At 38.1% G+C, this 24,988-nt stretch overlaps 1 protein-coding gene across 4 annotated transcripts in view; it reads left to right on the top strand.

Moving 5' to 3' along the window:
• RBM33 (RNA binding motif protein 33) overlaps nucleotides 1-21,271 on the top strand; it is a 149,565-nt gene extending 128,294 nt beyond the window's left edge. For 2 of the 4 annotated variants that reach the window (XM_077808377.1, XM_077808376.1), the window contains exons 18-19: nucleotides 13,900-13,988; nucleotides 14,207-21,271. In XM_077808377.1, coding sequence (XP_077664503.1) covers nucleotides 13,900-13,988; nucleotides 14,207-14,255 — 138 coding nt within the window. In that variant the 3' untranslated portion in view covers nucleotides 14,256-21,271. Of the gene's footprint in view, nucleotides 1-2,190; nucleotides 2,229-4,769; nucleotides 9,713-13,899; nucleotides 13,989-14,206 lie in introns of those variants that run through there. The other 2 variants (XM_077808378.1, XM_077808379.1) reach the window with 2 other exon arrangements.
• Nucleotides 21,272-24,988: the final 3,717 nt, after the last annotated feature.

The following is a 24,988-nucleotide window of genomic DNA, read 5'->3' as shown; positions in this document are numbered from 1 at the left end:
TTTTTTTCCAAAGCGTGCATGTTCTCCACTTTTCGTTTCACCCTGGTTTATTGACAGATTTCAAGTGGAGCCATTCCTGTCACCTCTGACTCCCCTCCCTGTCCCCCAGCTTCCAAACCAGTTCAGTTGGAAACGGGTTTTTTACTGCAGAGTGTTCCCAGGGTCTCTCTTATCCCATGGTGACTCTGGGACAGACAGGGAAAAGAACAATCTGCTGAAAAATGTCAACGTACGTAGTTCAGGCTTTCAGGTGAATAACTTTGAATCCCTGTTAGCCTGAATTCACTTTTCTTCAACAGAGTATCGGTCACATAGGCTTAACTGTTGAAGCATTTCAGATTGTCAAGCAGTGCTAATCTATAGCAAACAATGGTGATCTATTAACTTGATACATATCTCAATCTTAACTATAAGAGTGCTACCACCCCATTATAATACCCGGGTGCTTCCTATAGTACATCTCTGACTGTCATCTTCCACCTCCAGATGTTTTTGTAATACAGCTTTGGAAAAAGGACAGCCTTTTCTGAATTTTTCCAGGGCTCAGAGCTTTTGTCTCTTGCACCCATCAGGAGAAAGGATGGATAAGGGTTTATAGAGCTGCAAAGCCTCCATCAATTGAAGTGAATTGGCTGCCAGCTCTCCTCAGTCAGATGTATCAAGCTTAATCTCCTTCTCTTCCATCTCTCTAGATCTAGTTTTAAAGGCATTTGATCTGTAGGCCAGGAATGTGGCTTCACTTTCAAGAGAGGAGGTGGGTGGGAGGTAAATGATCAGGGTTTGCAAGTGCTTCAGAATCCCACTGGGTGGGATTTTGTGTGTGTTTCCAGGAGTAGTTCCATTGTAGGTCCTTCTTAACTTTTTCTGAATGATCCTGCTCCATTTCCTCTGGATCTGTTGTAGTGGAAAATCCTTTGTGCCTGAGATGGATCCAAGAGGAGGGCCTTCATCCTGTGCTGCTCCATCCAGTTAGGCCAAGTCATCCAAATGAAGAGTATGTTCCTTGAAATTTGAAACGGTTTCTTTTGAACTCCTAAAGTCAGAAGAAATCTACTGCTTGAGACTAGAGGTTGCTGAAGAGTGACTGGACTTCTTGTGTAGCTCAGTGCAGCAGTACCTAAGCCACACAGGAGGCGGAGCTGCAGAACCAAGCTGCCATGGGGGGAATCCAGCTAGCTGTCTTGAATTAAAGGAGCTGAGAAATGTGAAGAGACTTTGGCATCAAGCACGAGGTTTAGCAGCTTTAACGTACTGTATCTCCATCTACCTTTGTTTTATTTGGAAACATGCATGTAATACATTTGCTGTCCTTACACTTGTTCTTTTCATGCAGGCAGGTGCTACTAAAGCAAAAGCCTCATGAATTATCTTCTCTGTGAATACCCAACAGAATTTTTGTTAATTTCAGTTTACTTCTTGGTGCAAACAGGCAGAGTGGAGAAAATGTTTCATATGTGTACAAATACTAGAGAATGAGGTCAGGTAAATAGCTCATTTTTGTAGGATCACACAGACATGCTCTTGTTTTATGAAACTATTATAGTACTTATTATGAAAAATTACTTTCTAGGATTGGTAGGCTAGTATGAAAAGAAACCAAGTTTTTAAATTGTACTTAATAGCTATATGGTATTGGTTGTGCGGAGATGGTAGGTTATAAATAGATGTATAATAGTGAAACATAAATAGGCGTTGAGACTTCACATTATGGGTAACTACTGTCTTTATATGTGCAAGATATATCACTATATATGGATAGTACTGGGTAGCACCGATACATTTTCAAGTGCTCACTTTGCTTCTTTTGTGTAAGGGATTTTTTTTAACATGAAAGAAAGTACATGGGTGAGGGAATGGGACTAACAATTCTGAAATGTTTCTTAGGGAATTTTGTACAAGTCAGCTAGATAATTGTTAAAAGGAGGAGGTTTTTTTTAAATAGTGATCTGGACAGAAGTCTAGATAAATTTGTACAGAGAATGCTGAAAATAACTTTCATGTGAGGTTATTAGAATGGGTGTGTTTATATACACACAAACTATTATGGGAAGGAGTTATATATACTAGTAATGGTTTGTTTTGGTGTAAAGCTGTCTTTAACAGGGAGACAAAACTAAGGCTATTACACTGAATATTATAGCAACGTAACTATGATATACAGATTAATTAATTGTATGTGTATTTTCCTAGCACCTGCATTTGGAATCCAAAAAGCAGAAGCTGGTAAAGTAAGTTTTAGGATAACAGTCTTTTACAAAATTATGGGATTCTAAGCTTCATAGTATAATTGTTTTTTTAATACCAGAAGGCCTGAGCCTGCATTTTTCTTGTGCAAAAGTTCCATTTTATTCAGAGTATTACTGTTAGCTTCAATAGGAGCATGACGAACCTAAGTCTGTGTATCACCCAACATTAAATGTATGGAAGATAATGTAGTAGATTAATATAATAACATGTCATCTATGAAGACTTCAACTGAAATGTAGTTCAAGTCACAATTGTAACAGTTCAGTGGAACCTTTTCCCTAGTTGACATTACTTTGTTTCATACAACTCATCAGTGATTGAGAAGATTTTCTAACTCAGGGCTAGAATAACAGGTCAACACTAAAGTGCACTGTCAAAATTGCATGCAGACAACATGTACCTGCACTGTGTGTGGCTATAGCCCAGTGGAACATTCGGAAGGGCATGGCCAGGCCCCGACCAGCCTCAACAGGGGGCAGGACGGGAGCACCACCCAGCCCTGCTCTGCCCCCAACTCCATTCCAGCCCCAGCCAGAGCTGCAGCCCCGGCTCCTGGCCACAACCTCTGCTGCAGCTCCAGGTCCCAGCCATATCCCCCACTGCAGCTCTGGGTCCTGACCGCAGCTCCCAACCGCTGCTCCGGCCCTGGCTCCCAACCAGAGCTCTGGCTCTGCTCCTGGCCCCACTCCCAGCCATGGCTCCCAGGGAGATACAACAGAAAAAGTTTGGGGACCACTGCTGTAGCCAGTGCCGTCAGTCCTTAATTTCCTAAGCAGAAAGTTCATAGTTTAGGAAGAAATAAAATGAAAAAATATTACTCCAGAACATAACTGATTTTTTAGCAAGTTTTCATTGGTGAATTGAACAATCCCCACAAATCTGTTGGGCTGTGACATAAGTACACATGATTTTTTTTTAAATAAAAGGCAAAAAACAAAATACGCTTGAAGCTAAGATGCTACACACTTTCTGTCTGTAAGGAGGTTTGGGGTAGCTATTTAAAACTATGGTCTTGTATATGCCAAGTAGTTTACAGTTTAAACTAGTGGCCTAGTTTATTTTTATCCTCACTAGAAAAAATATTTTTGATCCAAAGCAAGCCTAAACTGTATTGTATGAACCAGATATTGAGGGTAAGATTGAAAGTGTCAGCACTTCATATCATGCTAAACTATATGTTAGCATGTTAAGTGATATTCAGCTAATGTTGGAAAAAAAAGCCTGAATAATGCCACTTTGAAACAATCATGCATCATTTTCACTACAGTGTTAGTTTAAGTGCAGCAAATGTTAGTTTTTATTCAGGCTGTTAGGCTTGAATTAAGATCCCTTTACTAACATGTTTTATTTAAGATCAAACACTCTTTACTAAAAGAAATTAGATCTCTTTCACTTTTGTTTTGCAGTCTTGAATTTTATGTTGCCAGTTCATCTTCAGTATGCCCCATTAGCTTTTACACAAGCTAGTGGTCCTGTACAGTATTGTGTATACAACGTAACAATAGAAAATGGAAGAAAACAATTTTAGCTTGAGAGGTTTTTGTTTATCCTTGTAATGTGCTCTTGACCATAACCCTTCAAAAAGTACTCGGAAGGACAAATTGAGACCTGGTTGTAAATGAGCACAAATCAATCTTGATATAATGAAGTTAATTAGCCAATAAAACCTATCTAATGGAATTACATTTGTAAAGTCCTTAATTGTTTTCATTTACAATATTTAGTTGCCTTGAGAACAAGTAATATTTTGTAGCTAGAACTAACATGCAAAAGGTTCTAATTGCAATAATTGAAACTGTAATTGTGTGTGGAAATACAAATCAAAATATTTCCTAAGGAAACTGAACAAATCAAGCACTTGGAGGCAAATTTAGACCTGATGTAAATAGATGAAATTTCCACTGAAATTCATTGGAAATATTTTCATTTTCGTTGCCACAGTATTTCATATTTACAGCTGAAATGAGCATCGCTTTTCCATACTAGTCCTATCTGGAAAAAGGCAATTTGACCTCCAGGCAACACAAATAAGTATTATAACTGAAAGTAATTTAGAAGTACTTCTTTGAAATGGTTGTGTTTCTCAGTGCAAATGCACGCCAGAACAGAAGAATCATGGAGAAGCTATGATATAATAGCCAAACCCTTTTGTCAACAAAATTTACAGTCTCACATTAAGTACAGGTAAATCACATGCCATAAGATAATTTTTTAATGCTTTCTAATTCTGTTTGCTAATACTATATATAGATTTCCCTGGTGAATTAATGTATCCGCTATCAAGATGGCTCTCTTTACTCAGTCTCCTTTTATTACCCTATTGTTTTAATTATGGAGGCAACTTGCTCAGAATAATTTCACTGTTAAAGGGAGATGGGCTGTAAACTCACTGCTTACCCAGTTTTTGGCGTTGTGCATCTCAGATAGGTTTGTGGAATGATACGTCAGTAGTTATTGTGAAAAATTGTTCAGTAGCTAAATACAGCTTCTTCTTTTTTCCTCCCTTCAATTGACTGTGACAGGAGGCTGGAGCCTAAAGCAGTGGGAGAAGGTCCTGAAGTAGTTGAAAGAGAAACACCTAACATTGTTGTGAGGATCAGTTATTAGCAAAAGGGCTGAAGATTGTTCAGGCAAGGGGAGAGAGCAGCAAATGACAGAGGAGGACTTGCGGAGTGCAGCTGATGGGACATATCCCTGTGTTTCTTTTTCACTTACATTGGCTGATTGTACTCTTAAGTATTTCATCTCTTCAGTGAGCTAAGCGGATTTTTCTTTTGTTAAACTGCCATATTCTGTGGCAAGTGACACAGGAACGGGGTTTGTGTCTCTTGATTTGATTATACTAATTACTTCATCAACCTCTGTTTTTCAAATGTTTGCTGCAGCTTGCTTTAGTACACCTAAGCACCCTCTGTTATTGAGTATGCAAGAATAAGTGACAAATTCAATAAGTATTTCAAAAGTGTTTCTCTTGTCTGGATAATAAGATGGTGTTGAGAAAGTAAATTTGTATTAGATACTGTTCTGTAAATCATAATAGTATAAACTCCACTAAGGATGAAGTCAGAAGCAGAAGCTTTTGCAGCTCCTCCTCACCTAGTCCAGTGGCTACGGTATAGGAGAACTGAGCTCATTTGCAAACTCCTCAACAGATGTTGTGTGGCACTTGATTTCTGTGATTGTTTCCTCATCTGTAAAATGGGGTGACGGTACTTACCAATCTTGTAAAGAGTTCTACTAATGAAAAATGGTAACTATATAAGTACTAAGTGTTTAGGTTTTGAAAAGGTGCCCTCTGTACTGAAGAGCTTGCAAACTACTAAATTGAAATGACTTAGCGATGTATTTTTATTGTTGTGATAGACTTTAGCAAAACAATACAATACAAACTCACCAAAGCTGGTGCTGAGTAGCTTTGTTAAATCATATTTTTGGGAAAGGAACATGGGGGAGCTATTTGGGATATTGTTTTCAAATACACGCATGGAACTGCTCCAATGAAAATATTCTACTCCTAAATGTTTGAGACTGTTAGTGTTCCATTTTTTCTGTACTCCTTACAAAAGTCTCTTATCTTTCCTATTTAGGATGAGCCAATTACAGCACCCCAGTGTTTGTTTACTTTGCAAATATGAAGGTGCTAATTTCCTGTAATCTGTATTTCCCCCCCCCACCCCCCCAGTGGATTTCTGGAACAGGAAACTTAAATAAAAGGAAATTTATATTCTAAAATTTATATAAGATTTTTCTGGCAGGCACAGAATTGCTGTAGCATAAATATTTAGGTACTTTTATTATCATTTTCAGGTTCAGCTTTCCTTTACATGTTTAAAATTATTTTAAAGAATTACTTAGAAATATACACAAGTACATTTTTTAAATTATTATTTTTCAGTAAGGTAAACAGCTCCTTGCAATCACACAGACTAGAATAAGTATCAATGTGTATATTGTGATTACTTTCAACAGCAAGTTAAAGATCAGAATTGTATTACATAGTTAAGCTGCTCAACTTTGACTTGGAGCAATGGAATAAATTATGTTCATTAATTAAACAGGACTAGAGAATGCAATTTTTGTTGCCTTATGTAAAATTTTTGCTAATGTAATTCAAACTCCCAAAGAAAATAGAAAGTCAGCATGAAATGTTGCATGTAATGTGATTTGTAAAGAACACTGTAGCTTTAACAGTAAAACATTAAGACTTGCTGTTTACAGTGGAAATATATTATTAAACTTACCCTGCCAATGTTTCTAAGCTTTAACACTGACCAGCCTCCAAAATTTGGACATATTGAAGATCCTGTTAGATGGCTGGAAATCCTTAAAGTAATGACTTCCCAACCTTTCTTAGTTGCAGCCCTCATATGGCATAGAGTATCTGCACCTGAACCCCTGGATTGCCCATGTCGTACCCTGAGACAGTTGCTACCTGTTCTTTGCCTGTCTTCTCACACTCATGGGTTTTTGTTGTGTTTGTACCCTGTCTCATTTTCCTTCATATGTATTTTTCTGCCAGTTGCTTTCCATTTTTTCCCCATTTTCTCTCCAGTTTTTTCCATCCCTTCTGCCCATTTTCTTCAACTCTTGCTGTTGTCTCCTTTCTTTCTTTCCTTTCTCTCTCCTTAGTTCCCAACTCCTCATCTTTATCACTGTTATCTCCTCTTTTCTTTTATTCTCATCAGCACACACACACCCCCCCCCCCACCCTGTAGAGCTGTCCTCCTTACTGTTTCCCATTCTCCCACTCAGGCTTCCCTGGAAATCCGTTCCTACAGTATGTTCCCTCTCACCCTTATCGTCCGTTTCTGCTACTACCTAGTGCTGCCCCCTACCACAGAATGCAAGGAACAGTGCTGTATGCACCACTTAGTGTAGAGGAAGAGAAGAAACCTAAGGTCAGGGACACTTGGATTCCCTACATGGAAGTACAGTATCTCTCTTTAAAATCCTCGGAGTGCACATCAACATGATGAATCTGCCATTCTTCCCCATTCTAGAGTAGTGCAGCATGCCTCCGTCAGCTCACAGAGGGATACGTAGCATATCAGACGTACCTATTCGTGTATATTATGTGCTGCAGCAATGGGGTGTATGTACTATATCTGTAGAAATTATACAGATTAGTGTGTGTAGTTGGACTCTCTCAACCTGGACATGTGAAATGCTCATCCTGCATAATGCAGACACCAGGCTGACAGGAAAGGAGGGGGGAAAGTAATGTGGGAATGCATTCTTTTCTTGTTTCCTTTTCCCACTTACGACTCCTTCATTCTCTGTTCCCCTTGCCTTGCAATTCTGATTGGTGCTTTGCTCCCCATGATGCCTTGGTATAAGCAACACTGCCAATGAAGTGCCCGTCAGGAGGAGAATGCTCTGAAGGGAATCAGAGGGTACCAAAGTACTGGGTGATAGGCCCAGTTAGGAGACTTTTCTTTGCCCTTCGCACTCAGTGCTGGTCACTTGGGAGTTATGTTTAAATAAAATGTTCGATAAGGTCATGTCAATTTTCAGCTCTATCAGTGTTGATAGTGTCCTTGTATAAGTAAAATGGGGTTTAGTTTGAAATAGTTGCAGCAGGTGTATTTCTCCATAAACCACAACTATCACAACTAATGTGGATATTTGTCTGCCACTTAACATACTCTGAATCCTGGGAATAAAATGGCAAATATTTGCCTTTGTTTTCTATAATAATAACTTCCTTATGCTTGGTAGATGTAGCATGAGGTTACTACAGAAGCCTCATGGAACTGTGGATTTGTCTTATTTTTTTCATTCCTGTACTAGAATATAGATAGTGAATTTTGGCTGAATACTGACTGGATAATGTACTCCAAATACTCTAGACTGCTGACTAACATAATTATTCACGTGTTACTCAAATGCTGTGATTGAAATTAGCAGGAGACAATTATGGAGGCAAAAAACACTACAGAAAGTCTTTTGTCAGTGATAGCGTACCACGTGTCTAAGCAAATAAGTTTGTGCCAAATAGTTATAGCTAACACGTTTTCTCAGCATTTCTTTGAAGGGAATAAAGGTTCTTTGCCCCACCCCCCACATCCAGGGTGAAATTTTAGGGGTTCTTTGTCAATGAACCCCTTGTATACATTGCAGTATGTCCTTCACACTTAAATTTTAATATTTAAAGCCATGCAGTAAATTTCAGTAAAGCTCCAAGACATGTAGCATGTCTCCCTCACAAGGCTATACAAATAAGGACTATTGACCCACATCTTGTATCCAGGGGGGCAGGCTTTAATATTTGACTCCTCGTTTCCAATAGATGGATCCCTGCCGGTAGTAATACCTCTGCTTGTACTATTCTATGCTCTTCCTCATTCCAGGAGGCACCAGCAGCAGTGAGAAACTATAAGAAACAGTTTCAGTTTTATAATATTGGTACCATTGTGAAATAGCTAGTGGTCAGGAATGTGGTTCTGACTGAATGGCCCCATTCTGTTGGAGAAGACTGAAAGGAAGAGAAAATGAGGGGAGACTACAGAGGAAATTGAGCAGGGAAACTACAATAAGGGACAAGAGAGTGGGAAGTTACAGGTTAAAGCGGGGAGGGAACAGGAAAATGAACGAAATCTCGAGTATTTCTCATTGGGTCTGATTCTCATTTATACTACAGCCCTTTTACATTACTGTGGAAATTAAAGGGGCCCTAAAGTGAGCATAATTTACACTGCTAGCATGGTCTTAATGTAAATGAGAATCAGGCCCATCAAGATTTCTTAGTAACAGTTTTGGGAAGGAGGGGTTCTCAGTGCTGTCCACTAGCTTGAAGAATTTGTGCTGAAGCTCTATATTACAAATATACTGTAATCCTTCTAATAATTTAGGAAAAAAGTTTGTCTAATGTAGCAAATGTGATCCATTTGCAGATCTTTTCAAAAACCATTTAATTTACACCTCTACTCTTGTTACTGCGAATAGCTACTTTATATGCTGCATGGGCAGAAGAAACATGTTGAAATCATCATGCCTGTTGCTGTTTTTTAAACAACTGTCCAACCTGAAGAGCCTGTCTAGCCCCTGCAGTGAAGTTATTTTCCCTATTTTTTGGTACAAAACTTTTTCATGCTTTCCCATAATCAAAGTGTCATTGTGACATTAATGTCATGTTTGCAATTTAATTTTAATATGTAACAACTGAAAAACTGAGGATTTTAACAAACTGGTGTTTTTAGTTAAAGATTGCGTATAATATACGATATGAATAGAAAATGCTGTAGTGTATGATGGGAACATCATATCCTTGTGAAGAAAGTTTCATGTTTGAAGTATATACATACGTTTATGTAGAAACATGAATACTTTCCTGTTAAATTGAATGTTTTTCTGTGTTCATGGAAATGTCTCACTGAAAGAAGATTACTATTATTTTCCTATTAATGTTCCATAAGTAGGTTACCTAAATCGTAAAAGAAAAAATTAAAGTAACAGCCTTACCTCACTGGTGCCAGTGTAGTTTTCTGTTGTAATCGAAATGCGTCTTTAAACATGCCCTAAACACTCAATGAACTTCAGACATTTATGCTTCATGCATATCCTATGAAGGAAAACCCCCAAAACCCTCAGTGGAAACATTCATGCAAGTTTACACTCAGATTCTGGGACACAGGTAGAATAAAAGGCATACTAGAAGCAGTGTCATGGTCCCTCCTCTAGTTTAGGGCTGTTGCCACAATTATGCTCATGGTTGACAACATAAGGATTATCTTTAGCTGACTGATTTTTTTTTCTTTCCTTGGGATTGCCACCCAGTCATGGAATTTTTGGGTCAGGTGTCTTCAGTTATTATTTTTTCTTCCCTTATTCTTTATGGAACATCACAAATGGTGATGGATATGATATACTTGCCATTCTGAGGAAGTTGTCTGTTAAGCAGACCTACCTGGATTCTCCTGGTATAACATGTAGTCCATTACACACCTGCCTTATTCCTGCCTTACAGTGAAATTAAGTTATTCATGAAAATAGAAGTTTTTACCCTACTGTCAGGGAGAGTCAGTATGCAATGATTGTCACAGTCACCCTTCACTTTTGACCATTTCCCTTTTTGTGTGCTCCAGGAGTCATGTTAACATATATGCCTATGCTCATCATTGTTTTGACTGTTAGCACAAACACACTTGACCACATTCCAAGGTACACTTCTTTCATGCTTAAGTTGCTCATTTTTTGTCCCTCCTTGTTTGCACACCTTACCTCTACAATTGGGCCATTGATACTTTAATGCCATCTTCTTTGCCTTAGATGGTAAAATAGTAGTCTAGGATCCATTTTGCAGGGAGAGTTTCAGTATTTTGATAGAAAACTAAAAAGCTTGATGTATTTGGCAACCAGTTAAAGTGAGGAGACATCATTATACTGCCTTGCAGTTCTTCACTGAGAGAAATAGTGAAGACCACGCTACGCTACCTAGCATAAAACTCTGATATCCCCTGCTAAGTTAAGAAATATGAAGAATTTAAAGAATGAATTTATTCAAGGCAGAATACACTGTCCCCACTTGCTGTAAAGGTATAGCTCTTTTTAGCTGGTAATGAACAGTAACAAGAAAAAGCAAATATTTTGTCTAGAAACTCCCGAGAATGATGCTGCTCGCTCCATGCTTTGAAATATTCTGGAAAAATCTGGGGTGTGGAAGGCTATTTAATTTTTTTTTAACTTCTATTTTGTAAAAGAGTAAAGAGTTATATCTTACATTCTCCAAATTGTCTGAAGCAGCAAATCTGGATAGTTTTCCTGAAACTTTGAAGATGCTCCTTTAATATAAAGCAAAGGAAAAAAGTGAACGTGCAAGTACCCATTACATGGCACTGACTACACTGCTGTCCTTGAGCAGCAGAGATAAATGGAGAGCCTCTTGCAGCTGCCACACAGGAGCACAGGCAGCATTTACTTGAGATCAAGTGAGGAACCAGCCGTTCAGAGCCATGCTGGCTACATGTGTTTGGTTTTCTCACCGCATTCTAAGGAGAGTAGTGGGTTGCCATGTGTCTAGCTGTAGGAGAGATCTAGACCCATTTTTAGAGATGTTCCATTCAGCAATGGGGATTGGAATTTGCAGTCAGGTACTAATCACAGAATTGTGAAGCACAACAGACTGAATAAAATGCACAGAAAAGGAGCCCTATGGTCTTTTCCTGGTTACTTCTCTGTAATACAAAAAAAGGTGATAAGTGCTTTACAGAAACCCAAAAAGGTAAAATCCCTGCTCCAGACAGCTTGCAATACAATCTACGGGTATGTCTATACTGCCTACACTCCAGAAAAAGTGTGTTCTTAACTCAGGTTACTAACCTGCATCAGCAAACTCAGCTTGAAATAGAAGTGAAGACATGGCAACTCAAGTGAGCAGCTCGAGTTAAAACCTATAGTTGAGTCTGGGGGAGAACTCGACCAGCTAACTGGAGTTAAAAGCCATGTTTCCATGTCTTCACTCCTGTTTTAACCATTCTAACTGCTGGTAACTGGACATGGCCCTGCCCTTGCCTCACCTCTTCCTTCCCCTGCCAAGGCCCCGCCCCCAACACTTACTCCTCTTTCCTCTTCCCCCTGTTGCTTGCTGGATCATCTCAAGGAGTCTGCCTGCGGGTAGGAGGCAGCTCTGGCTGAGCAGGGACTGGTACAGGGTAATGACCCGGCACCTCCCCCTGGTAACCGGATTTTTGGTTTGGGTGCCATTTAGGGTTGCCAGTTCCCCTTTTCGACTGGACTTTCCGGTCAAAAACCAGGCACCTGGCAACCCTAAATGGCACCTGGACACAGAAGCCAAAAACCCAACTGTCTGGGTAAAGGCCAGACAGGTGGCAACCATAGTTTGAACCCGAGTTCACTAATGTGTGTTACTTAACCTGAGTTAAGAATACATTTTTTTGTGTGTGTATGTGCAGAGTAGACCTGCCCTTAGACATGATGTAGTGATACAGTGACAATCAGAGGAACAGAGTGAGGAAGAACAATTGTTACAGTAGTAAGATAACGTGTTGATTCTGTTTTAGATTGTGCATGTCTTGAAGTTTTGTTGTGTAAGATGATATTCCAGCCTTTATGGTTGGAATATTTAAGAGTCGGGATGTGTCTACACTGCAGTGTAAGGCCAAGGTTAGTAGAAATGAGTTAGCAAACCCTGGGTTTATTAACCTAGGGCTTGAGCATCTACATTTATTTGTAACCCCAGCATAGGAATTGTTAAACCCTGGCTCCCAGCCTGGCGCTCCTGTGTCTACACTGTATTATGAAGGCCTGAGTCCAGCTACGGATATCTGAGACTTTCTAGTGCACTCCCAAAATGTGACTGCTTTCGCACTTTGTTCATGATGGATTGTGGGAAGACTTGACTGTCCATTAAACTTGACTGTCCAGAGGACAAAGAAAGTCTGTGTGTGGGGTTGTGGGATATTTTTGGTGGACTTTCAGCGCCAAAGTCCAGCGGGGCTGCATCTACACTGCAAAGCAATAAGACTTAAAACCTGGCTCCCAGCTTGACTCGGGCTCGGACCCTCCACCCCCATGGAGTCCTGGGGCTCCGGGTCCGAGCCCTGGGTTTATATTGCAGTGTAGACTTACTCTTAGTTTGAAAAAAAATAATTCCCAGAAACATCTTTATTGGTGTGCTGCAAATTGGGATTAATATTTTTAAGTATAGTTTTATCAATCCCCATGAAAGTTGAAGGGTGCCTTACATACAGTCTCTTCAATTAAATCTTCCCTCTCCCAACTTGAACATAACTCTGGACTTCATAGGTTGTATATTGGTCTTTGGAGAAAGGGAAGTGGGGCAGATCTTCTTTTAGGTGAGTCTCCGGTCATGTTGAACATATGTCACGTTCATATTTATGAATCAGTAGCTGCTTATTATGCACATCATGTGTAAATATATTTTTTTACATTTCTCAGGTTTCTTCCAGTTGCGTTCTACGTGAAAAGTTTGCCATTATAATTATTAAAATGCTAGTTCGTAACTTTTGTTTCTCATCTGAACTGGCAATCAGGAGTTACCAAAGCACTGTAATTATTGTATTTCAGTTCATTCTATAAATTTCCCCTAATGTCTGTCAAAAGCCAGTTCTATACATTTTTATGAAAATAGAGGGAGTGTGGCCAAGTGGTTACAGCACATGGCTTGATGTCAGGAGATCTGGTTCCGTCACTGTTTCTTGTGTGTACCCCTGATCCTTCAATCTGATCCCCAAGGCTAGACCCCCTCACCTGGGCCTGTGTGGATACTCCCAATGAAATTAGTGGGGCTCTTTACAGATGCTATGGTCCAACCACATGGATCAGATTGAAGGGTTAGGCTCTAAACTTCAACAAGATACTTAGGCATCTCTGCCTCAGTTTTCCCATCTGTACAATTGTAAGTTTGGACTCTAATCTCTTGGAAAGCTCCAGTGCGTTTCCAACTTGATTTCGGACTGAAAGCTCTGCATATAGAACAGCAGGGAACTCCAGTTTCACATCTCAGCTATGTAAATAATATTAACAGTCTAATTCCCTTTTACAGGCCAATAAGCGTTTCTGGTAACAGAAAAATTACTAGTTTTGCAATGTCTCTGAAGCAAAGATAATGAGATTTTTTTTGTAGAAAGTGATTTTGTCTGAGAAAATAACTGTGCTTTTTGTCTTCCACAGAGTTTACAGATGCTTCCTCAGCAACGGAAAGCCATAGCGAAATTTAAGGAACCAGCACATGCGTTAGCATTTCAACAGAAATTCCACAGGTAAATATTTAGCCATTGCTTCATTCTTAAGTTTATCTGCCCTCTTTATAAGCTGAAATCATGGTCTCCTATGAGAGCTTCATATTCAAGTCCATATTCAAATGTATATTTTACTATTGACCTTCATAAAACCTTGTTTTCTACTCTCCATACATATAGTAGCAGAAGTTTGTATGCCGAATGAAGAATATGCTAACTATTTCTTTAACATTTTACAGGCATATGATAGATCTGTCCCACATTAACGTGGCATTGATAGTTGAGTGAGCATAGCTGATAACGCTAATAGAAGCATGCTGTGGAGCTACACAGGGAGAAGATACAAAGGCAAAACCATCAGGATCTGAAGTCTTTTCAGTTTACAGTCTTTCTTTAACTGCTCTGTAGAACTACAGAAAGTAACAAGATTTCCTCAAGATAAGCTGAACTTAAGAGGATCTAGCAAAGTGGAGTTTGTGTTCGATTTCTTCACATTCGGTTGAAACCCTATGGAACTGCAAATTTTTTTTCAAAGTGCTTACAATGCATGTAGACATTGTTCTTCAAGATTGTACTGTGTGATCACAGTGACTTGAGTTGAGAAAAAGAACACTTACATTGAAAAATTTAAAAAGTTTCTTCATAGCAAAGAATATTTGATAATGGTTGCTCTTATCTTCAGTGAAGGGTATTTAAATGAAAACTCACTTCTCTAAACAAAACACACACACGTATGTTGTTCCTCTGAGAAGATAAAAGATGCATTCTTATATAGATTTAAGACGTGGTCTACTTGATTGATGATGATATTTTGAAAGGCTTTGGAGGTGACACAGGAAGGCTGTAGTTTCTGTGTTTGTAAATACGTTAGATCGGTTTTTGCATCTTCTAGTCTGACACACATTCCCTCTTTACTCCCTTCCCCCTCCCTTTGTGAAATGAAAACACTTTGTAGGAATAACATTGCTACATTTCCCCCCATAGTTTAAAATGAAGGATCTTGGTCTTCACCTTTCAATAGCATAATGGGGTAGTTTACTCCAAGTAGTAATTTATTACAGTTTAAATTGTTTTTTAAATGGGATTGCAAGATACAAAGAAAAAGTGAAACACTTACGCTCATTTTAAAAATAGGGTGACACAGAGAAAGTGGTACGTTCCCAATAGTGTTTCTTTGTGCCACTGTTGCAGAGTACGCTTCCTCTTAATCTTTGTCGATTAGTATTTTTCCTTGAGATTTATTTTGTGACTAATGCTAAACCATTAAAAAAAAAAATTAGAACGAAGGCATAAGAATTGTGACATGGTGTTCCCCACAGAGATGGGATTATGAGGATGTTGTTACGCTGCTTGTGAAATTGGCAGTTCTAAAAATTATGTGCAAACATTAAAGGGGATTGCATTTTATAGTTGGTAAAATCCATTATACTTCCTTTGGGTTAGAACCATCCGGATGGTATTTCCAAAGGAACAAGTTTTCAGTTACTTTTGGACAAATTTAGCAAAATGCCATTGTTTATATCCAATTGCAGGTTTTATGAAACATTTTCTTAGTTTTTATTTGGTGGAGCTTTCCTTCATTCTTTATTTTTAGGATATACAGTACTTTTGAGTGCTGACCTACTTTTTGAAGTGGGCACCTCTGGAAACTTCATAATCTTTGAGGATACTCAAGTAACAGAAACAGAAAAAACACTAACATGATGCAGGAGCTTGTGAATGGGGTCTAAACAAGTGCCAGAATATGGAAGAATGACAGTTTGAAACAAATTAGTTGCAGCAAACCGTAGCTAATATGTAAAATTTAGTGGTGACGCAGTTCACATAGGCTTTCTAATTGGCTTTCTCTCAGCAGAGTTTTTTATACTGATTTCCAATTAAGTAGAAGTTACTAAAAATTAATGATTGAGTAATAAATAGTGTCTAAAGTCTCCGCGGTAAAACTGCTTTCTTTTTCCACTGACATAATATGAGAATAATGTAGTGTATTGACATTATTACAATGGGAAAATGAAAATGTTTAAGGAATAATAGTTTCTAAAGCCATTTGCATCTTAGCACCGTGTATCTTAGCAGATCACAGTAAGATCATTAGAATACTCACATATGAAAGTGGATTTTCTCACATTTGCGTATCTCTAAATCATAACATTTGGCGCAGTGCAGCACAATTGATGATCTCTGCTCAGGACAGATCCAAGACTGGGAGTAATAGATGTGTCACAGGTAGAAATGAGTTGGTGGGGCTGTATGTGAAGGCATGATACCTGATTTCCATGGTGCTTGGCTCTCACTAGTGCTCTTCCCTCCTCACATCCACCATTACTAAACCCCACAAATATTGTATTTTTTTATTGTTAAAAAGGAATGCTTACATCTCAGATGGGCCATTAAAGGTGGTGATGTACCCCACTGTTAAGGAACAGCTTCTCTGTGAGGGGAAGGTTGGAAAAACATCCAGAAAATAAATGGACCCGAGTGTCTGCCTATGGAAGTATGGGCCAGATGTGACTACAAATAGCTCAGTAGCAAAGTCCAGCAGTGGGCAAGTCTGCAGCTGATCAGCTGTTCTTTTATAAGCAGATGTTGTTGTTGGAATATGAGCTTTTTTGAGGCCTAAAGAATAGGGGCCCTATCCAAAGCCTAATGAAGTCAATGGAAAGTCTCATACTGACTTCAGTGGGTTTTGAATCAGTTCCTAGGAGAACAACATTTGGCAACTAGAGGATTAAGAATTTTTAGTCAGGGTCTTTTAAACGTTTTCCCACATAACCATCCTGGGGCACTGAAAACAAAGACATGAACAATGTCTCCTTAAACTTACCAAATAGATTGGAGCGATGTAAGCATTGTTTAATAATTGTATATATCCCTCTTTATAGACAGTTCCTTTAGATGACTGCGTGTGCATAGATAGAATGCAGACATATTTGATAGTGACTGTAGCTGCTTATCACAGCAGCTGGGTATCATATGGGGACTGTGAGTATGTTCTGTATGTATGTATGTTCATATGGATACAATTATGCACATACATACATCCTGTATATTACAAATCTTTTTAACAGGATGATCTTCAAAAAAGTACAGTAGTAAGAACAACCATTAGGTTTAGGCATACATTAAAAATGTTTCAATAAAACATATCTTCAGTAATAAACTCATAACTTAAAACTGGATTTGCTGGCAATGACCAATTTGAACAATAGCATCACAGTTTGGTTCCATTTGTTGTGGCTCCTCCCACAAAAGCAAAGGAAGTAGAGGTAAAATTAGAAGACCATGTTATTTCCATGTTCTCTTACAGCATTTCGTTAAATCTGGCCACCTTAAGTTAATTTTCTTGGAAGATCTGTTGCAACCATTATCTTGTTCTTTCTTTATCATGCATTTAAAATAAGATGCAGAATGCAAAAATTGCATTTAATATACAATGTAAATATGGAACTTTTAAAATTAAAAGATGTTACTCAAAGTGCTTACAATTCAACCACATCTTAGCTACTTGTTAGTTTTTTTGTGTTGTCTTATCTAAGCTTAATGGACATGGTTCCATAAATGTTGATGTGTTTTTGTGTATCTCTTCAAATTTTTATAAAGATGCTAGTAAGTCAATACATATATCCTGATCTGTGTATTATTTGTTCACAAGTTTCAGAGAAACTTAAATTTAGTAATGCTATTTTAATAGGTAAATATACAGTAGGTGATTATGTGGAGCCAAATATATATATATTTTCTTTTTCAGGTATCTTGTTTTGATCTTGTGGCACTTCTAAATTCATTTTACTCTATCATATCACATCTTGGCTACTAGATTGGTCTGGCCATATTATGTGTGAAATTATAGAAGAATGTTCTTAATTTCTTTAAGAAGCCTCTGTCCTTAAAGGTTAAACGGATTATACATTACACTAGGTCTTCACATTCTCATGTCAGACCAAGATTTGGGTTGGGGGGGAGGGGGGGGGAAGAGAGGAGGCTCTTTTTTTGTTGTATAAGTACAAAGTGGTCGGTCTAAAGATATTGTTCTCAAAGATTGGGAGCTTGGGGTTATTTTAGTTTTTGTTGTTCAACACACAATTCAAGTTGGTGATGTTAACATTTTATTCTTTTCACAATCTCAGAGAGCAGGATGGCACACTTTGTATGATGAAAAGAAACCATTAAACATAATTGAGGAGCTTGGTAAAATCCTATGGATGGGGAGAGGCAGAAGTGCAGACCTATAGAATGTTCATAAATATAGGAATTGCTACAAAATGTTTTATAAACTATAGTGACAGATTTTTTTAATTTAGCAGGCTGATGTGGGCCAAGAATGACTGATTCATCTCCAATGTAATTGGACAAAAGATTATATTTATAAATATTGAAGTCAGATCTACAGAATATAGGACAAAAATAAATCTTCAACTAATAGGTTTAATTCCCATTTGGGGGTTGGTTCTGAAATTTTAAGGTTGGTTTAAGGTTGGTTTTAATTTTCACAGCTCTGCTTAAGGCCCTGTTAGTAACTAATTTACCAGATCTTCATTGGACATCTTAATTCCTTTCATAGTTGAATTCCATTGCAGAGATTTAGTCTGAAGAACTTTTACAAAACTGTAGGTATTCTCAGCATGCCTGTGTATTACTACATTACCACCTTAGGTACATTATAGCAACTAATTCTGACTACTTTGGGGAATAAATAAGAGCATTTTATTTCGTCCTGAATTTTTTTTTTTGAATGTTTACACAATATAGTATCTTCAGTCTGGCCAGTTTTAAAAGTTTTGCCCCTTCTAAGAAGATGCTGTGGCCACTTCCTAGAATTAGCAGAAGTAGCTGTGGGTGTTGCCTTTATCCATAGTTTGACTTTTCTGGATATGTCCTAGATTTGCGCTCCACCATACTCCTGTAGATGTTGTATTGTCCTCCCTGTTAGCACTGCAATATTCTATGTATGTTTCTACTCCAAGGATATGCTTCTGGCTTCACATACTTACTGTTAGACAGGATTTTTAGTATTGGTCCTCTGGGCGTAACTTTTTTCTTTTTAGCTATTTTTGGTACTTTGATTTTTCTAGCAGCAGTGTTGGATGAAAAATAAATGTGGGGGAAAGAGGCACTAGACAGATTGAAGAAAGTCCACTAGATTTTGAGAGGAATAAATCATTAGGGTAATTTAAGGCTCTTGTTTCAATGTTACCTTTAAACCGGCTTTGATTCTGAAATGTTACTTAGCATCATTCTTTAAATATGAATCAATTCAACAGTTTTAATACTGGAAGCATTTTATCTTAAGTTAGTATTAAATCCTAAGGATTTTATGTAAGGTTTTTTGTAACCTAGTTAATTTTATCATAAAAATTGCCTACGTTTTAACTTATTCTCCACATGAGCGTAAGGTCTTATTAACAAAAACACTGATTCATATTGGATCCTCACGTATACCATCTTCTGGTATAATATGGTTGGGAAGGATCATTTGTTTTATTCTTTAGCACGACCTTTTGCAGGGTAAATTTTTTTTTATTTTTTTGTTTACTCTTCAGTTTCCATTTCTGTGCTTATTTTGGTGGGAACTACATTGTCTTTTGCACTACGTAAAACTTAACGGGAAGGCTAATTTCACTGGGTCTTCAAGCACTTGCATTACTTTCTCACTTCTCAAGTTGGACACTTTATTTTTCTAATTCTAAATGGAAAGGGGTCGTTGCACATATTTCATAATTTCTCAACAGGTTTACATCAAGGATTTTTAATTTAACAGCATCCTAGTTAATTGAGCTTACACTATTTTAAATTTTATTACAGATTAAATGTAGTTTTTTAAAAAAAAGAAAAAAAACCAGTCCTGTGTACAGTTGCATAAAATATATTATGGCTGAAATAGTATCTGATTATATGGAAAATCACTGTTAAAAGAAGCATTTTACTGCTATTTTTACCTTTTTTTAAAATGCATTTCATAGTTCAGGCTTTTCATTGTGCATAGTATTTTTTCTAGTGTCTGACAGGTTTACTTTGCATAAATAGAAATAAAACTACTTATTTTCACTAATGAAACAATTTTTTGCAGGACTACTTTGCAGGAGATGGGGGTTTTCCGTAATTTAACTTTCAAATTAATATACATTTTCATTTACAGATACAACAAAGACAAGATTAATGAATTTATTTACAGTTGATCATCTGTCTTTAATGGACCATATAATTTGTACCCTTAAGAAGAGACACCATTAAAACAAGTCATAACACTTTATTTTTTTACCAAGTTATCCTTAGTCACCTTGGTTCCCCTCACGCTCTCTCTGTCCCCTTCCTATTTCCCTTCACTCCTAATTCACCTGCAGGAATGTTAATTCTTTACTGCTGTCTTCTCCTTGACATTCTTCTCATCTCTGTCTACAACTTTCTCTTTCCGCCTGCCTGACAGTTGTAGTACCCGTCTCTCAGAATCCTTCTCTATTCTAGTTTCCTCATACAAGGCTTTGGTCGCCTGTATTGAAAGTAGATTGTACTGCTGCATCTTTCCTACAGATGTTAGTTGTAAATGTTTGAGCAGAAACAGCTGCCACCCAAAGGAGGGGTCATTTTGAGAGGTTTCACGCTTTAGGACGTGTTGGACATTCCAAAAGTGTAGAGAAAATAGTACTTAACCGTTTTGTTTCACAGCTCTTTTCCACGTAGGGGAGTGACAGCAATTTCCAGATATGCTCTAGCTTCTGTGGCATACCAGGAGATATGAGACTAATTACTAACTTTGTTTCTGTCCTTTACTTTTGCAGGAGTTCTGTTCTTGAATTCAGTGATAGTAATAGTACTGTATCATTGCCACTTAGCCGTAATGAGCACCTGTCCGAACAATTCTACCCCTATTACTGTTACTGAATGTGATCCTTCCTAACCTAGAAACTCTTAAGTGCTGGGTAGATTGGGGTATATTGAAACTATACTTTAAAATGTACTGCTCTAATCTGGATTATGAAGCTTGTGTTTATTAGGAGTTCAGAATATAAATTCAAGAGGCGACTGTATCATGATACTGACTCCACTGTGGGTTCATCTGCTTCATGTTTTCTACTGCGTCATCTACACACATTATTTTACTTATTTCTTAAGTGTTATACTAAGTCCTTCCATTTGCATTAGATATCCTTCGGTGGTATATGCTAGGTGTGAATGTAAAAATGAAAACACAGAAATAATGTACAAGTTCCTTATATGTGATTCCATACTTCAAATGTCAGTATGTATTTAAGTGTATTTATTGTAACTAAATTATGTTAATAAAATATTTTTTCCTTTTCTTTGTAGCATATTGCCTTTGTATCTTGTTCTTATGCACAACATGAACTTCACATTTGTCACAAATTACAAATACCACGTATCGTTATTATTTCTTGGTAGCACCCACAGATGCCCAATCATACGGCAGGGTCTCGTTTTCTAGGCACTGCAAATGAGTAGAACAAAAAGCCAATCCATGACCCAGAGAGGCTGCAATTTAGTTTATTTTTTCAGACACACCACAGGTGAATAAGCAGACAAAAGGGGATGGGGACAGGTGACAGTAAAAATACGGCTTTTTGCATAAATTAGTAATCTAAATGTCATACAGTTATGAGTGGCCACTCGCCTAACCAGTGCCAGACAATATGTGCATAATTCAAGACCTGATACAAAGGTGTAAATGATCCCAGTATGATCACCATGGATCAGAATCTGAACATAGTTATATCAATGTAAATAGAGAGTAATTCCACTCACTTAAATATTTCAGTTTAGCAGCAATCAGAACCAGATCCTATATTCACAGTGCACTTCTCGCATTTGTAGTGTGATTTTTTAAGGCACCATTATTTACATAAAAATGTGTGTTAGAGTATTGTGAAGAATGTATGTACTATAACTCACATAAGAAGGGCCCCAGTATTTTCATAATAGAAAATCAGTTTTGAGATTCAAACTGCTGCATGTGAAATAGCTTGTAAGCTTTCAATGTCATGTAGCAGCCTATAACTATTACTGAGCCTAGAACAAGAGAAAATATCCTCCAACTTCAGAACAGACTATTATGACATTCCCAAAGTCCTTAAATCAACAATACCCACGGTAGGCATTTAGTGAACACTGATTCGTCGAGATCTCAGAAAGTTTAAGTAAGAAGTTCATGTAAATTAAATATCTCGGATGTACTGGATCTTATGCTTAAATCTACAGGAATAGCCTATTGTTGGTACAAAATATTGTTTAATTTTATCCAAAATAAAATCAATTTTAAGAAGCTTGAAAACAAATGTTTACGAAGACTAATTTCAAAATCATTTGTGTAGGGTACCTGCAGTAAGGATTTGTGAAATTAAAACCCATTTGAGGTTCTTCGTCTCATACATTTCCGTACATTCCTTTCAAGCTAAAAGCTAGTTTAGAATATTTTAATGAGTTTTTACCTACACCTTTTCACAAAGATTGTACAAAGCATTAATATAATAAGTTTAGCAAGAGTATTGTTTCCATTTGTATTGGTCTGCCCACAATGTAGCTTTAAAAGGCTGAAATAAAGGGCCCACCAATATCCCTGGGCTAGACAGTTAATTCTGCCATTCTTCTTCATGATCTATTCACTTGCATCAAGTTATTTGCATTTTGATTACTTGATTTTTAGAACAGTTTCCCAATTTGTAGCATGATCAAAACTGGGAGTTGTCTGAGGGAGGGATAGGGGAAGATGGAAAAATGTTAATACATCGTTTCATTAACCTTTATCACCATTCCTTCAAGACTTTTATTCTGTTCTACAGGTTTGAAAGACTTTGGGTCCCCAATTCACTCTGAAGCAACCTTTCTATTTGAAACTATTTGCTTTAAACCAAGGGCTCAGGCAAGTATTCCTCATTAACCTGAATATAGTTCTATTGATTTTAGTAGGGCTATTCATGAGAATGAGGACGTACTCATATGAAGGTTACATGATTGGGCCCTATTGCATCAAGGCCACCTGCCCAAAGTTAAGTGCTGGCCCTTTTAAGAAAGCTCACATCTTGCTGCTAAGGGAATTCTGCATCTGTGTGGCTGAATATCTACCCTTCAAACTAAACAAATGTCTTCGGACTGGTCACATGGTGCTGGTGCTCCTTATCTCCAAATGTTACATTATGTTAAAAGTCAGCTAAACATACATTTACATACCTTCTCTATCTTTCTATGTAAGCTCTTGTTGCAGTTACCACAGGAAAATTGTAGCTGCAAGTGGGAAGGGAGGTTGCCAGTGATAGAGAATGGGAGAAAGGCAGATCCATGAGAATCTTTCTGGTAGGATGTGATCCACACTATGAAAATTTTTGAGTCTCCTTAGGAGAGTGAATATGTCAGGTCTTCCTGTTTCTTGTCCTACATTCCACCAACTGAGTACTGTTTGAGTGACTTCTTTTCGTGCAGTTCCCTGGCCAGAACGTACTACTTCCATGAATGTGTGTGGTGGGGGTATACAGGTGTTATCAGCATGCGTTTGGGGTGGTCGTATGACTCAATCATCTAAATCCCAAGTGAGCTATGCAGTTGTTCCCAGATGAGTGTTGATGAAACGTTTACACGATTCCACATTGTCACATATTCTGTACAGAAACTGTTTTAACAAATAGTTTTAGGGAATTTTTAAAATGTTCTTGGGACTATTTCATGAACCTGTAAAACCAGGCATCTTTGTTACCATGAATCCAAATATGCAGGGCTTGGAGGGCATGAAATTAAAATTGTAAGAGCTAGAGAACCTGTTACTTCCCTGACTCTGAACCTTGCCTGTCCTCAGCCTCTGGCATATTGAAGTTTGAAAGGGTTTGCAATACTAGAATAAATCCCAGAGAGATGGCTTAAGCCTCATCTACCCTTAAAACCATTTCCTGTATAAAGAAAAGGAGTACTTGTGGCACCTTAGAGACTAACCAATTTATTTGAGCATGAGTTTTCGTGAGCTACAGCTCACTTCATCGGATGCATACCGTGGAAACTGCAGTAGACATTATATACACACAGAGACCATGAAACAATACCCCCTCCCACCCCACTGTCCTGCTGGTAATAGCTTATCTAAAGTGATCATCAAGTTGGGCCATTTCCAACACAAATCCAGGTTTTCTCACCCTCCGCCCCCCCCCCCCACACACACACACAAACTCACTCTCCTGCTGTATAGCTACACTAGCAAAACCGTCCTAGTATAGACAGTTTATGCCAGCAAATAAGTATTTCTGCCAGCATAGTTTATATTGGGTTGGCGTGTGAAAAGTACTTTTTTATACCCTACTCCCCCATATACAAATGCAACTACATTAGGGCTTTTGCAGGCATAGCCATGTGTCCATCAAACTAACCAAAAACTAACACCCACAACTGTCATAGCTATGCCAGCAGAATTTGTAAGTGTAGACCTGGCCTCGAGGGCAGGTGATGCAATCACAGGCAAGTGCTAAGTTTATAACATAAATAAGGTATATTTTCCTTCTACTATTAAGGAGTGCTACATAGGAATTACCATACCACATAAGAATATAAGAACGGGCAGATGAGGTCAGACCAATGATCCATTTAGCGCAATATCCTGTCTCCCAACAGTGGCCAATGCTAGGTGCTTCAGAGGGAATGAACAGAACAGGCAGTCATTGAGCGATCCAGCCTCTGTCAATCACTCTCTGCTTCTGGCAGTTAGAGGCTAGGGACACCTAGAGCATGGGGTTGTATCCCTGCCCATCTTGGCTAATAGCCATTGATGGGGACCTAGCCTCCATTCACTTACCTAATTCTTTTTTGAACACTTATAATTTTGACCTTCACAACATCCTCTGGCAACGAGTTCCACAGCTCGACTATGTGTTGTGTGAAGAAATACTTTACGTCCTTATGTTTGTTTTAAACCTTCTGCCTATTGATTTCATTGGGTGACCCCTGATTCTTTTGTTATGTGAAGGAGTAAATAACACTTCCTTACTCACTTTCTCCACACCAGTCACAATTTTATAGCCCTCTAGCATATC

Source organism: Eretmochelys imbricata, chromosome 2, assembly GCF_965152235.1.
Source record: "Eretmochelys imbricata isolate rEreImb1 chromosome 2, rEreImb1.hap1, whole genome shotgun sequence".
Taxonomy (NCBI): domain Eukaryota; kingdom Metazoa; phylum Chordata; order Testudines; family Cheloniidae; genus Eretmochelys; species Eretmochelys imbricata.
Note: the sequence above shows the minus strand (reverse complement) of the source record. Positions and strands in the feature narration are given on the sequence as shown.